The sequence below is a fragment of the Opisthocomus hoazin genome, chromosome 19, assembly GCF_030867145.1.
Source record: "Opisthocomus hoazin isolate bOpiHoa1 chromosome 19, bOpiHoa1.hap1, whole genome shotgun sequence".
In the NCBI taxonomy this organism is placed as follows: domain Eukaryota; kingdom Metazoa; phylum Chordata; class Aves; order Opisthocomiformes; family Opisthocomidae; genus Opisthocomus; species Opisthocomus hoazin.
Genome location: NC_134432.1, coordinates 12,743,258 through 12,757,740, shown reverse-complemented (window position 1 = coordinate 12,757,740; position 14,483 = coordinate 12,743,258). Strand labels below are relative to the sequence as shown.

Genomic DNA, 14,483 nt, shown 5'->3' with positions numbered 1-14,483 from the left:
ACTGCGACACTGCAGCCTGGGTCAAAGGCAGGGTTTGTGTGCTTTTTGAATCTGAATTTTCATCTCTCAAAAGGACTATTTTAGCCCTTTGAAAAGCACAGCAAGGCATCTGGGTAACAACCACTTGACAAACTTGTAGAGAAATGGTTAAGACTGAAAGAAACCAGTAATTTGAAATTACGCATGTTCTGCAATACTTAATGTTACCCACCTCATAAAGAGAAATTCACTTGAGTGTTAGATAGGTAAACATGCAGAATTTCAAACAATCATTTCTACGGAGTCGTCCTTCTCCCCCAAACATAAGATACGATCAAAGAAGTATTTTGTCATCCCTGGAAAAACACTCCATAAGATAGCTTTCAGAATAACTATACGTTCATTACATGCACCTTGCTTTGTGTTATTGTTATGTTACAGAAATCACCAGATGGCACGGGGGACTCCCTAGTCACCTGCACTGAGCACATTTGAGAAGCTGTTGTGTTCCCAATGCATGTGTTCACATGCATTCAAGCCAAAACATAGAATTTGCTCTGTTGTACTAAAATAAATAATTCAGCAAGTTTGACCATCAGCACAAAATTTCAAGTCCTATTGCGAATCTCAGCACTTCTGTCTCTCAAACCTCTGTCAGCATTTGAAACCCACATATGTACGCCTAGCTTAGGAAACCCAACATCATTCTCTTTGGAATCCATCTTCAGAGGCGACAAGTGTTAATATGACCATGTTCAGGTTCTTTCTTCTTCTTCCCTGGGAGCAGTAGGTTCCAGTGTTCAACCTCTTCTCCTGCTGCTGTGAAGCCAAAGTTCATTCACGTGCCTCTGCACAACTTGCTAGGGATGATTTTCCTGCTACTGCTCTCTGTTCACTAAATAAAGAACAAGGTTTAAAACTAGCTATGGTCTGCCTCTTATTCCTCTTTCTTAACCCCAATATACAAGATACACCATAAATGTTCTCCTCTGACTCTATGACAAGTGGTGACAGGCAATTAAAGACAGTCAGTGAATCCAGTGCATCAGACCTTGAGTGGGTGCTTTAACCAGTCATATTGCTCTAATCTCAAATCATCACTTGATGATGAGAAATACCAGTACACAAAGTGTATGATTTGTTCAATAGTCCACTATAGATAAACCTGAAAAGAAAGTCAGTCATTATTTACTCTTCATTAGTTATAGACTGAAAAGATCTCAAAGCAACAGGATACTGTGTCAAATTCTCCCAGACTTTCAGATCTCACTTAGGTAGGCTTCCACAACAAGAAGGTCTTCCCAGAACTCTGTTGCAACCCCTGCCCTACCAATCCAACATTTGCAGGTACTATTTTACAGTATTATGCAGCTTGTAGGTAACACTTGCTGCAACAGCCGATACTCATATTTAACGTCAACTATGAATAAATATTAATGTTCATACAGACCCCACAGTTGAAAACGAGAATGCTTTGTTAAGCTGTGCAGTTGTTGCTTGTACTGATGTCACTGTAGAAGAAGTCACCGCTGTAACAGTTTTTACTGTCCCTTGTCCTGCAAGTTACAAGAACAAGCATTACAAAAAAGAAAAAAGCTCTTTGTCATCCAACTATCAGAAAAGAAAGCAGTAATTTGCACACACACAGTCTGCAGTTTTATCAATTGGAAACAAAGCTTTTTTGCCACTTATACTAGGTCTGATATTTGTACACAGAAACATTCCTGCTACAATGTCAGAGAACATGAGTTATTTCAAAGACTTAAGGAAATAACGTATCAGATTAGAGCAAAGACAGACACCATCTTGAGAATAAAAACTGAACAATAAAATGAGGAAATCCTTTGTAAAATCTCTCAACATCTCAAAACACATTTCATATTAAAAGGAAGTGCTATCAAATTCAGGAGCTAACATTTTCAATAAATCCAAATTTAAGAAGCGTTTGCCAAGTCAAATACGATTCCCAGCTATTTTTACTTCTTCTTACCCCTGGCTAAGAGGCAACCTACATCCATGGATTAAAGGCAGAAGAGCAACAGAGACAGATTTCAGACTTTTATGCAAGAGGCTTATAAAACTATGTCCAATGCAATCATTATTATCCAATACACATTAAAAATCAATTCCTTCCTTCCGTAAGTATTTCCTCTTCCCGTTTGCACTGAATGATGTAAACTGAGCATTCCCTTAGAAGCTTCTAAACTGTGTGCGACTGATACAGTATCTGAACTGGCTTTGAAGTTGGTCCCCGCTCAACAGACCCCATACCTGAATTCGTTCATTTCAAGCTAGTTCAGGTACTCCTATGGTGCTGCATATTTAAAAATCAAACCACCATGTTTAAAACGTTTAAAAACAGCACAACCTTCATGTTTAAAAAACAAAACAGCAAAGATGGCTGCTTTTGAGTTGCTGTCAAAGCACAGTAGCCTTTGGCAGATGTTCTTTCAACATTTCTTGATAAGGGTTACACATTCTGAGTACACTCTGAACAATGAATTCTATTACTGCGTTCTAGGTACAGGTTCAGAGGCAAAACACAGGGCTGTATTCAAAAATCACTCGCCCGCTCTTCTGTACGTTGGTTTCTCAAAGCCTCTCCCTCGAGACTAGCACAGCAGCCTCTCAACGGATGCAAATCTTTTTTCCTCAGTGTCTCCATTCTCTAGATTGCACACCCTGACAGGTGGCAAGAGACATCCAGGCCTTATTTCCATCTCCACTGAAGACAACTTACCTGAGGTTTTGTTGCCAGATGATGTTGGACCAGCTGTAGATGCCACAGGACAGGGTGCACACACAGAGGAAGGTGGGGTCTGTCCCTTAAGCGAGCTTGTTAGAGGTGTCTAGAAATACAAAACCACTCCAGGTCAGTGCCGTCTGCCCATTAACAAAGGTCCTTCTGACCTTGGTCTGATACTATGAGAGTCATCCAATGACTTCAGAACAAACTAGAGGAAGGTGGTCGAAGCACTTAGAAGCGCCCTTCAATCTTCGGCCCATTACATCTTGGCACTTAAATGCAGGTTCAATACTCAACTTCTTCAACAAGACTCTTGCAGAGGCTGGTAAGCCTCCATGGGCCATAGCTCAGTGACTCCAGGGCACCAAGACTGCTGCGTGGTTTTTTGATATGCAGACACAAAACCTAGCAGCTTGTTGACCAGTAAGAAATGTTTTCAGCAGAATAACAGGATAGATAAACTACTCTCTCCCTTGATTGCCTAGCACTTCTTTTTTTTTTTGTGAAATTTAGGTATATCTACCTAATACAGTTTCCATTGTTGTTAGCTGCAACCCTTACTGCTGCAAGGCTGTGGCCATTAGAAAGCCACAAGCCTTCAAAAGAGAGAAAAGGCAAGACATAACAACGAGATGCCTGGCATCACACTGTCAAGGTCACAGATAAATAAATGGTTTCCCAAGAATGCAGAGCAAGCTGTGAAAAGAGATTTTCAGATGACCTGTTTACCAACAATTAAACCCCCACTCTGTGCTGAGCATGCCCAGATACAGTATTCCACAGGGAGAGGGTTCTATATAAAGATACCTGTTTAGCTTGATTTGTAGCAACAGTTGCCAAAACTTGGTGGACCGCCTGGGCTGCAGAGTGAGGTACAGATGATCTTAAAAATAAAAATTAAAATGTTAAGTGAACGACTAGTCTAAAAGAGGACTTCCTTGCCTCTCAAAAAGCACAGCTTCCAGAAGTCTTGAACAACCACCGTTATTAAAGATTTCACACACAACACCAAACGAACAAATCTGATTAGGGAATAAACCTCTTAAATGAATCAGCCACATTTAACAAAGGAAGTCTGCAAACGTGTTTAAAGCTCTAGACTTAAATGATCAAGTCTTCTTCACACACTCTTGTCTCTGAAGAGAGTCAGGCCTTTCTATTTTACAGGGAGTTGAAGGAAAAATCAGCAGGTAAGGGGATTACAATTTTATGCCTAGTGGATAACAAATATAAGAAGCTTGCTTTACAGTGTGGAGCCCAGGCAAGTATCTGCAACTCTGTGAAATGCTGAGCAAGGAGACAAAGCTGGGGGGGGGGGGGCGGGCAGGGAAGAGCTGTAGGTCTTTGAAGTGTAGTATAAACTTTATTGAAGTCATGGTAAGAACTGGGATAAAATTAACCTATATCCTACATTATAGGCTTGGGAATTTTGACTATGATGTAAATTGTACATCAGAGCCCACAGACGATTGCTGCAGAACGGCAGCTACTTCTAGGGTGAAGCATCCTACCTACATGCTGCAGGCCATTAACACACCAAATGGCAGAAATGCTGCAAGTGGATGGCTGTTCCCCCATCTCCTCAAGTCTGTGGCTCACCAGGTACAGCAGCTTCAACAGCCAATATCAGAAGCTTTCAGAGGCTTAAATTCAACATTGATTGCATTCTCTTAGTAGCAAAGGCCTTGCCCTAGCAGGCACTTTCCATCTTGATCAGGCCAGGTGTTCCCTAAAGCAATAAGTAATCTGTGTACCACAGAAAGGGCTGAGGCTGCAAATCCCAGACAGTAAGTGAATCTGGGCATCAAAAGTTGTGCATCTCCTAAAGCATGAGGACTCCCAAACTGCATTTACTATTTGGTCAGCTATAGGCCAACTCACAAAATTTCCTACTATATTCCGAAGGAAGGGGACACATGCACGCAACAGTAATTTTGCATAGCCTTTTGGTCTTAGATAGGGTTTTGTGCCTTGAACAGTTTTGCATTACTAGCGAGTCCTTCCTTCCAGCAATGAGCACTCTCCCCCTCTATGTTGCACAGCCTGCATTTGTTCTCTGACAGGAGAAAAAGTAAAGCAACCAAGGAAAACTTCAGATTAGTACTGGAAAGAGTCCATGTTGGGAAGGTGCAGCTGTAAATTTCAAGTTCATATGAACCGTCAACAACAGAAGGTCTGTGAAATTCATGATAGGGTGGGACCTTTCCCCCAGAAAAGTCTCAAGATCACTTGACCCACTGCGTCTCTGACAAGGCTATGAAAATGCTGGTTTTGACTTCAGTTGTGGAAAGAGGGGGTTTTTTGCACTGAAAACTATATATGTGACTGGACTGGGACCACCAACACACCCAGCCACAGGCCACTGAACAACTGATAACAACTGAAAAATCATTACTGCTTAACAACCCGAAGAGCATGCTGTGGTGGCAAAAGAAAGCCAGGATGTCTGAAGTAGCAAGAACTGGTGAATTAACTCTGCTGGGTGAATGCTCTTTAAGTGCTGAATCTGACTGGCAGGCATGGTTCATTTGCGTAGAATTTTTAGAGAGTACATTTTTATGGGGTCAGCTATAAGGCAAGACTGTAAAAAGCCTTCAAGACACCAAGCTAGCTGGTGCTCTATAAATCAAAGAAATGAATCAATACTGCCAATCTAAAACTGACTGAAAGTAAGGCGGCTCTTTAACTACAGTTGAAGTGAAAACCAACCTCAGGTATGTATTGCTGGCTTACGTCCTCGTCTATGTACACAGCCAGTACTCTTTACTTTTTTCATCACAGTTTTGATGAAACAAAGGGTGGACAACTCTTCTGGTCATAACGTCGCTTTTATCAAAATCTCCCAAAGCAGAGCTGTTTTCAAAATATACAGCATTGCCCTTCCCACTCTCAGTTTATCACTTTTAGGAGAAAATAAAATAGTAAAAAGCTCCCAAACTGTTCCCCATTTAAAATGCAGAAGAAACCATGCAGTAGATTTCAAGGTCAGCAGCTGAGTACCACCACGGTAAGACTCTGTTCCCTTTCTGAAAAGCTGCATTAAAGGAATTTCACCTTTTTTCTTTGACAGTGAAGAGTATACACACAGGTATGAAAACCAGAAATGATGTAACAGAAATTGCTCCATGAGCTGCGCATATAGGCCACAGCTATATGACAAAGCATTTGCAACTCCATGCGGCCTTCTAATCAGACAGATGTGGTGACTTTATCCTGCTTTATACAGTAACCCCAACTCGGCTCAGACTTTGTAGTGCCCTTGCCTCCCCAGCCCAGAAATGGCCATGCATTATCTTGGCTTCAAGCAACGGCAGGAACTCCAAGCAAAGACAGTTTCAAGGTTATTACAACAACAGGAAAAAGGACTAGTTCTGTGGCTGGTGACAAGACAGAAATCTCTGGAATGAGCTGAGCTGGCTGTTGTCTGTAGGAGGGAGAGAAAAAATTTGAGACAAGTTTCCAGAAAAGTCAGAGTACAGTTCACCCTCCCTCAGAGGGTGAATCTGGGAACAGACAGAAGAGGCATAACTCCAGAGTAAGTTTTCTTTGTAATGGATGACGAAGCAGAAGGAACAACATCTGGACAGCGTAAGCTCACACACCACACTCAGTGACAGCAGGGTTCATTTCCCTCACAGAAAAAGACAGAACTGAGGTAGTGACTGGAGAGATACCAGATCCAAAGTACATATTAGCAGTAAAACCACTGGATCCCAAAAGGAGAGGATGCACTAAAATGCATTTCACAGACTAATGGAGAAGAAGGTTAATACTGGTCTCATCATTTGTTCAGGACAAGCCATTAACAAATCCTTGAATGACCTGGAAAGAAAATTTTTCTTCCTTTCATTCCACAAACCCAATACTCTTCTTCAAATGCATCCACTTTAGGTCTTACAGTCAGACTATGTAAAATACTACTACTGCTCCCCACCGGCAGATGGGCTCTACTGCAAGTGCTACCGAAGGCTACTGGAAAGAAGGGGAGCACCCACTCACCCTATTACTGTGGAGACAGCTGGAGTCAACGCACCAGTCTTGAGTTCTCGCACATTCACCACCTGAGGAACGTTTTTCAGAGTTGATTCAGTCAAGGAGGTGCTTACAGCTTTAAGGGGAAAAACAAAAAGGGGGGGGGGGAGAAAGAGGTAAAGATGATCTCCATATTAAGCATTTCATTCTATATGGTGCCTATGAGTAATTTCAGAAGAAGTCTATCCAAGTTTCTAGAAGGTATGTGGTGTATCTGGCCCAAAACATTTGGTATCTCAGCCGTCAATAAGGACAACAAAGAAGTGGACATCTTTCTATATAGTTGCTACATTTTTCGCTGTTAGCTGACCAATTTAATTTCCTTTACCTCCATTGTAATGTCTGAGGTTAACAAAAATGACCTGTGTAGTTACCTCCCAGACTCTGCCAAAATTCAGGCCACTAGTGCACTTGCTGCACTTTTGCTTTCCTTGGGCAAGGAAAATAAACTAATCCAATTCCTCTACCCGTAACTGAATTTTGTTTCTTTTCTGCACAGACGCTGCAGTGCTGGGGAAGCACCAAGAAATGTCAAAAGCTGAAATTGGGGAACCTTTCTCCTGTCAACTCAAAACCTTACAAGCAGATCCAAAGCTTAACCCAACAGTCCACCTTTAACGTTTCAATATTAAAATAGTTATACCATTCAGATCTTTAATTGTATAGCTAATACTGAAGGGTGATTAATATAGGCCAGTGACATCCTTTGCTCTTCAACAGAGTTTCCTGCACGCAGATCAATGGCCATGCCAGGATCGACATTTCTGCCTCTGCACAGATGAGAAGGGGTGCAAACAAACCTCACGTGGGAGTTTCTCAGGCATTTTGTACTAGCAGCTTACAGGAAGAAGGAAGACAAAGGAACACTGGATAGCACAGAGTTGCAATAAATACAAATCTGCACCACGTTTTGCCTGATGATCTTCTCCTTCGAGAGCACTAAGTTCCTGTGAAAGCCACATTCAGCTGCTCAGAGGTCACTTGGGCAATCAGCCATTCTTTTACCTGGGGACTGGTTAGCCATCTGCCTCCGCAGAGCTGCTGCGGCAGCTGCTTGTGGTGCTGGAACAGTGACCATGGGAGCAGGGGCCCCATGTTTCACAGTCTTTGTTGCAAGCATTGTACTGTCTGCCCCTTGGGGTATGATTCTGTTTGAAGAAGTAGGCACTAAAAACAAACAAAAATATTACAGTTCACTGTATCTCTAGAAATCAGGGAGACTTGAAAGTTTTTGCTGAACTACAATTCCTCTAAGTACACAGCTTCCTTCTGACAAGACTGACACACAGGCCTTTTAAACAATCAACACAATCTGTCCCTGGCAGTTTCTGAATATCCCAATGAATTTAGCAAGTAAATCTGAATAGATCTCATTTCAATGCATTAGGAGACTTTCAGTTTGCTGTTACAGACACTTCTGCTGACACCTTATTGTTCTCTCTGGCTACAGAGATTAGAAACCTCTCGCACAAGGAAAACTCAGTGACTCAATGGGCTCAGAACTCCTACCCTTGGCCACATCAACCAAATGCAGTAGCACTTCAGTTTCCTGGTCTTTGGGCATTATTTTAAGAAATAATGACATACACTTAAGGCGAATTACTAAAGGAAGACAATACTACCTATGGTCAGTACTATCTGAAAGAAACAGGCTATCAGAAAAACACAGTCAATGAGTCAAGATAATTTAGCACTTTTAGCTCAAGTTAATGAGGTTACAGTGCCACTCTGCTAACTGCTTCTGGAAATTTGGTGATGCAAATCTGCATGCTGCAATCTCATTTCCCCAGGACCGGAAGCACTGGCAATGGATACAATGGTAAAGATACCAACAAGAATATACGCAGAATAGGAGAGACATTGCAAAAGCAACTCACACAAAGCACCCAGGGAGACGTTCTGTTTCGCAAAGGACGGAGACTGAACCATCAAACCAGGCTGGACAGAGGGAGTACGGACCACAGGAGCATGACGAGGGACTTGGACTGGAGCAACCTCTTCTTCCTGGTCCACTGCCTGTGAATCATCATTCTCCAGTGACTGGGAAACTGAGGATGTTGAACTGACTTCATCCAAATCTTCATAGTATCTTGTGGACAAGAAGGCAGATCGGGACAAACTTGCTGCGATATCAGAAACAAAATGTGTGGGCATTAAGTTGAGGAAACCACCCAGCCTAACAGCCAAGACAGTGACACCCTATTTTAGCATGCTCTTCTACTGGCTTGTTTTAATCCTGCATTGATAGGATTTGCCTTCTCCACTGCCAGGAAAGGCTGTCTTCAACAAGATGATAACCAAAGGAATTTCTTACTGAGAGCAGATGAGGGAACAGGAAATAAGAAATAGGGGCTGAGGAGTGAGAAGCCAAAAGCTAACTTCAGGACTGATTCCCACAGCAGGCAAATCACCCTCCTAGGAAGCATTTCAGACTTGTATGGTAACTAAAGGTTTACCTGGAGCTGTAGACCTAATTGGTGGAGTTTTCCTCTTGGCTAGGAAATTCCTCAACTGTGCCTGTTTCACAGGGGATAATTTAGCTGGAAAATGGAAGACAGGAGTTAGTAGTCTATAATCAAACTGCAAGTCAAAAAAAATGTAATTCACATTTATGGTGTGAGTGCCAGGAAGAAAGAACAAATTACCAGGTATTTTAGGCAGAGGTTTGGCATGTGATTCCAAGGTAGTTTTCATCAAGGCATTGCGTAGGCTTTCAAGGTCACTGTCAAATCTAGGACAAGGCAGAGCAGTGAAAAACCATGATCAGCAGAAACAAGCCAACCAAATCAGGAACAAAAGGGGGCCAAAGCAGCCGCTATAACCACTGGCTTACCTGGAAAAACAACTGGCTCCTCTAGCTATTGCGCTATTTAAACATATGCATCTTTAATTATTTTTAAAACTCTAAGAGCCATTCATTTCTTTCCCTGAATTCAGACAGACACCCAGCAGTACCTCAGCCTGGAGGCTCTATTACCCTGTTAACTATAAAAAATTCCCCTAACTTTTAGGGGAAATTTCTGATAAGCAAACAGCGTGTCCCAGAACACAACCAATGAGCTTCAGTATCACCTGGGCTCAGTTCAGTTATCATTTTTTGGACATCCTGTCCTCCCACACCACATCCACAAAACATCATTCTTTGGAGGACGCATCCTTGCCCATTGCTGGGGGCAAGAGAGAAGGAGTGTCAATACCACTCAGGAACTCGTGTTTCACATACCTTTGAGCACTGCTAAGAGAAGATGTATCACTGGGAACACTCCACTGAGATGTCTGATTATACAGTCGGAGTTGCTGCAGGCTGTTCACGAGCTGATTTAGTCTCTTCCTCTGCTGATTGATTATTTCCCGGTTATTAGCCAGGGTGTTAAACAAAGTCTCTCGCTCAGGAACTATGAGACGCCTTAAGACACAGATGAAGAGACAGGGATAAGGACCATTCCACGTATCTGGCCACAAGCAGTCATGCATACACAAAGTAGTTTAGCAGTTCTAGCTACTTAAACTCCATGAGGTCAAACATAGTTTGGTTTGAACACCAAAGCAGTGCAGTTCATCTCAAATGCATATGTCTCCTTTGGACATGCTGCAAGTTTATTCATTTAGCTCATTTACTTCAAGACATTTTATTTATTAGAAAGTCTGCACTAGTTACCACCAATGGATGCATTTGGTTTCTACGAAGTTTATTTTATAGGTTTTTTTCCTGCAAGCACTACCTACACTGCACACACAGATGCAGCAAGTTTGTAACACGTATGATGCCAAACAGTCTGAACCTGTAGCCCCCATTAGGTGTCTTAGTCTAGCTTTATTCCCAGACCCCCTTGAAAAAAGGCCATACTGTTAAATGGAAAAAAGTTTTTGTCTGTTGATCAGAGACAAATGCCCGATTCACAGACATGTTCCCTACAGTTGTTCTGTATTCCAATGTCAGTTACTTACTTCTGCTTTCTCTTCTGTTCCAGGTGCCGATCCCACTCCAAATCCAGAACGTCATTCACATCCTGAACAGCAAACTTCACATACTGGTGCAAGCGGCGAATTTCCTACCATACAGAATAAAGTCAGCCTTTAAGTCACTTCAGAAACCTCAGTTTTAGTTGAAGAAGCTGAAGACCCTTTGGGCTCATTCAGCCCAAGCCATATGGCACTTTCCCATATATCTACCTGTAAAGTTTCACCAGCACAACAGAACCCAAGACAGTGAAAAATCTACTTATCCATCAATGGGGTTACCCACAGGGCTTGGGTTGGATATTTTATCACAGCTCTCAACTAGAAATAACACTTTCCATAAGGTTTGCAAAACATTGCCATGTCTTTACAGAAAGGGTTATGCAAACATCAGGCACTAGACAAACCAAACTTACTTCAAATCTCATTTCCAAAACATGAGTCATTCGCTCCCATTTTACAATGTTGAAACTTCTAACAATTATACGTGATCAAAGCTTTGCAGGCTATTCACGCGGCTCTAGGACCAGTGTTCACAGACTATGATTCATGAAAGCATTCACAAGTGCTCACAACTCTCACATTAAGGCAAGAAATTAACTTGGGTTTTATAGGTAGGGAAGAAAAAAAAAAAGGCAGAGAGAGTAAATGGACTTATCCATGACCACATAGTTGCACAACTGGCACAACTGAGCCACAGACCTCTGGCTACAAACCCTGTTCCCTAAACAAAACCAGCGTTCAGTCTCATTATTGTCATCCCTCCAGCCTGTCACAGCATGAACATGTCTCGAACTCCGATCTCGTAAAACAGAAATGGAAGCTGCAGTTGGTTTCAGCTCATCTCAGAATGCTCACTTAAATACAATGACAATAACAGCCAAATAACACAGCTTGGGAAAAAATTCCACTGCAACCATTTTCAAGATGCAGCATGAAATTCTAATGTGACATACCCAAGCTGAAACCAAATCCAGTCCTACTGTGGGCTTAGTGTTACACACTACCAAGGATGGGTTTCTCTCCAGCAACTATGAGCATTATATAGCCGCAAGTCTCTGGACAGCAAATCGATATGGCTGGACATCAGAAAAGCCTCAGGATCTTTTGAACTTCATTGAAACCTAATTCACAGAGCTGACGAAGTGACCTTGTCTCACCCAGGAGAATGAGGATGATGTAGACTGCACAAAATTTAAGAGTCAGACTAGACCTGTCCTTCTCGTAAACTGTTAGAAAGTTGATCTGAAAGCTCTCTGCTTACATTCCAATTCACTTCCACTTCTCTCCCACTCTGTTATTCTTTCCTCATGATCCTCTCTCTAGATCAGTGAAACAAGCCTTTCAAGATTAGCACCTCTCTGAAGTCACAAGCATAAGCCTGAAATGTCACAGAGAAATACTGGACATCAAAGCAGGCATACAATTAAGACTGTGAATCAATCTACAGAATCCAGGTGAAGACTGGAGATGAAATCTAAAGGAAATTACTTCACATCAGCTGATTTCCAGTAACTGTCTGTGTGCATGCTCGATACCTACTGTAACGAAGATGACATTCCATTATGTCTTCAGCCTGCTAGTCAAACTTCTTGAGGGGAACTTATCAGTGTATAAAAGACTGTAAAACATCATTTGTAGGGCATATTCACTCTGTCTTGCTTAGGGTTAAATGGCCCTCTCATCACCAGAGCTGTAACAAAAAGAGTGCTTCACCCCTAGTTTCTTTCATGCCTTTGAAAGCCTCTTTTATGTACTGCTGGTTATTGTCCTTTGTACCTCAGCTTTTAGAATATCATTTAGCTTTATGCTCTGCCATCCATGAAATTAACCACACAATTCTCTAAGTCATAATAAATCATCAAATTGTTCCATAAGGCACTTGCTGAAGATAAAAATAATTCCAAGAACTCTTCTAGAAAGTGTTGGAAAAAAAAATTCTTTTAACTGAAATCCCTAAGCAAACACTACAGACTGAGAAGGAACAGGATGTCAAGAGTCACACTCTAAGCTTCGAACAGATTCAGGTGAACTACTTTACTTCAGCAGGAGTTCTGAATCATCACTGCAAACGGCAGCAACACAGAGGAGCTTTAGGAAATGATTTTCAGCATGTCTTGCAAACTCATGGAAAACAAAGCTCATCACAGTTTTACTAGACTATGTTGAAACAGCAAATACCTAGGGCAGAACAAAACTGCTGGACACTTGCACACACAAGTCTCCATTTTATTTTATTTAAAACTCTAGATTAGAAGTTGGCTGACATGTTTCATACCTGAAGCTGTGCTTCACTCTTGGGATCCAAAGGTTTCTTATAGAGCAAGTGTAAATACCCCGAGCTATGATTCCGTTCATTCTGTTCTCTAGCCTCTTCTACCCCTGCAAATCCCTCCAGCAAGGTTGTCTTCAGAATACTAATATCTCCATGAAGTGACTGCAAACGGAAATAGAACAGATGGGACAAGGTTGAAAGTGACATTTTTTCATTACCATCTCAAGCACAGGGGCTTCCGCAGGTGTCTGCCTGAAAGCACAAATGTAAACATCACCCTTACATTAAAGCAGCCCAATCAGATGTTCCGTCTACATCAGTTCGGCTTGAGCAGGTTAAGCAGAAACATCAGACAAGGAACAGTCACTGCTGAGGAGCTAAACAGCTTGAAGATACTCTGCTCACCTCTGTCGTCTCTTTAATTTCCAAGAGGAAGGTGTGAAGATCATCTGACTCAGTTCGCAACATCTTCATTTCCTCTGGAGTACCAACTTGGAAACAGGCTTTGGAAGTCCGGGCCTTCAGTTCCTCCATCTCCTTTTGAAAATGTGCAATCTACAAAGTCAAGCGGAAGAAAGTGCAGCCACTGAAACATAGCAAGGTCTGGAACAAATGTCACAGCTCTGGGCAATGTTTCTACTACACCATAAACACCTGTCACTTTGCAGCAAAAGCAGGAAATTATTCTTGAACATTAACAGGAAAGAATAAACCAGTTTTCCAGCACAGCAACTGAAATTAAAGATGACTGACCAGGACACACAAACAGCAATTACAAACCAAGCTTTCCATTCTGATTTCTAAACCACTGACAGACACCATCAGAATATAGGTGAACTGAAAATAATTGTCTGTGTACCTATACAGCAGCCTTACAGCTTCTAAAATGAAGAAAACTGCTTGAAAATCTCACCTCCTCTCTGATCCCTGCTATGACAGGGTCTGAATCCTTCCACTGGTGGGCCTGTTTCTCTAAAGCTGTGCTGGGAAGTGCTGATTTGCCCTGGGAAAAAAAGCAAAAACCACAAAACCAAAAACAACATTAAGGACATATGCTTAGCAACAGGGAGCTTAGAATATCAAAAAAGGCCTGCTGTTAGAAACTCCATTCACAAACCAGTCACCAGGGAGACAATCGTCGTAAGCATCAATACTAGTTCCACAGTAAACTAAGACTGGCATGTGCATGTTTGAAGTCGGACTGCAGGCTACCTGCAGACATGCTGTTAAAGCTTTATGAAAGCAAAGGAAACCTTTGTGTGCTGCTCTGTATTACTGCTTTGATTTTAATATCCAACAAACTTGGTGTCTCTCTTAATACACAATCAAGGCATCTCTTCGTCACTTATTAGCTAGGAAAGCTGTGAACCTCTTCCGTAACAACAAGAAGAATTAGTTTCTTCAACTCTCATAATGACTTCACACATTAAAACACAGGTCTCTAAAGACAGTCATAGAACTTAGTTTTAGTCCCACAGATTTGCTACTATT

The 14,483-nt window shown here is 41.9% G+C and overlaps 1 protein-coding gene across 2 annotated transcripts in view; it reads right to left on the bottom strand.

Moving 5' to 3' along the window:
• The window catches only part of NUP214 (nucleoporin 214), a 44,227-nt gene that overhangs the window by 17,272 nt on the left and 12,472 nt on the right, over positions 1-14,483 (bottom strand). For both annotated transcript variants that reach the window (XM_075439336.1, XM_075439337.1), the window contains exons 15-27: positions 13,906-13,995; positions 13,398-13,547; positions 12,996-13,154; positions 10,706-10,809; positions 9,981-10,163; positions 9,403-9,488; positions 9,214-9,297; positions 8,635-8,880; positions 7,763-7,924; positions 6,725-6,833; positions 3,533-3,608; positions 2,720-2,828; positions 1,430-1,535 (exon numbers count right to left, since the gene is read on the bottom strand). In XM_075439336.1, coding sequence (XP_075295451.1) covers positions 1,430-1,535; positions 2,720-2,828; positions 3,533-3,608; positions 6,725-6,833; positions 7,763-7,924; positions 8,635-8,880; positions 9,214-9,297; positions 9,403-9,488; positions 9,981-10,163; positions 10,706-10,809; positions 12,996-13,154; positions 13,398-13,547; positions 13,906-13,995 — 1,664 coding nt within the window. The remainder of the gene's footprint in view (positions 1-1,429; positions 1,536-2,719; positions 2,829-3,532; positions 3,609-6,724; positions 6,834-7,762; positions 7,925-8,634; positions 8,881-9,213; positions 9,298-9,402; positions 9,489-9,980; positions 10,164-10,705; positions 10,810-12,995; positions 13,155-13,397; positions 13,548-13,905; positions 13,996-14,483) is intronic.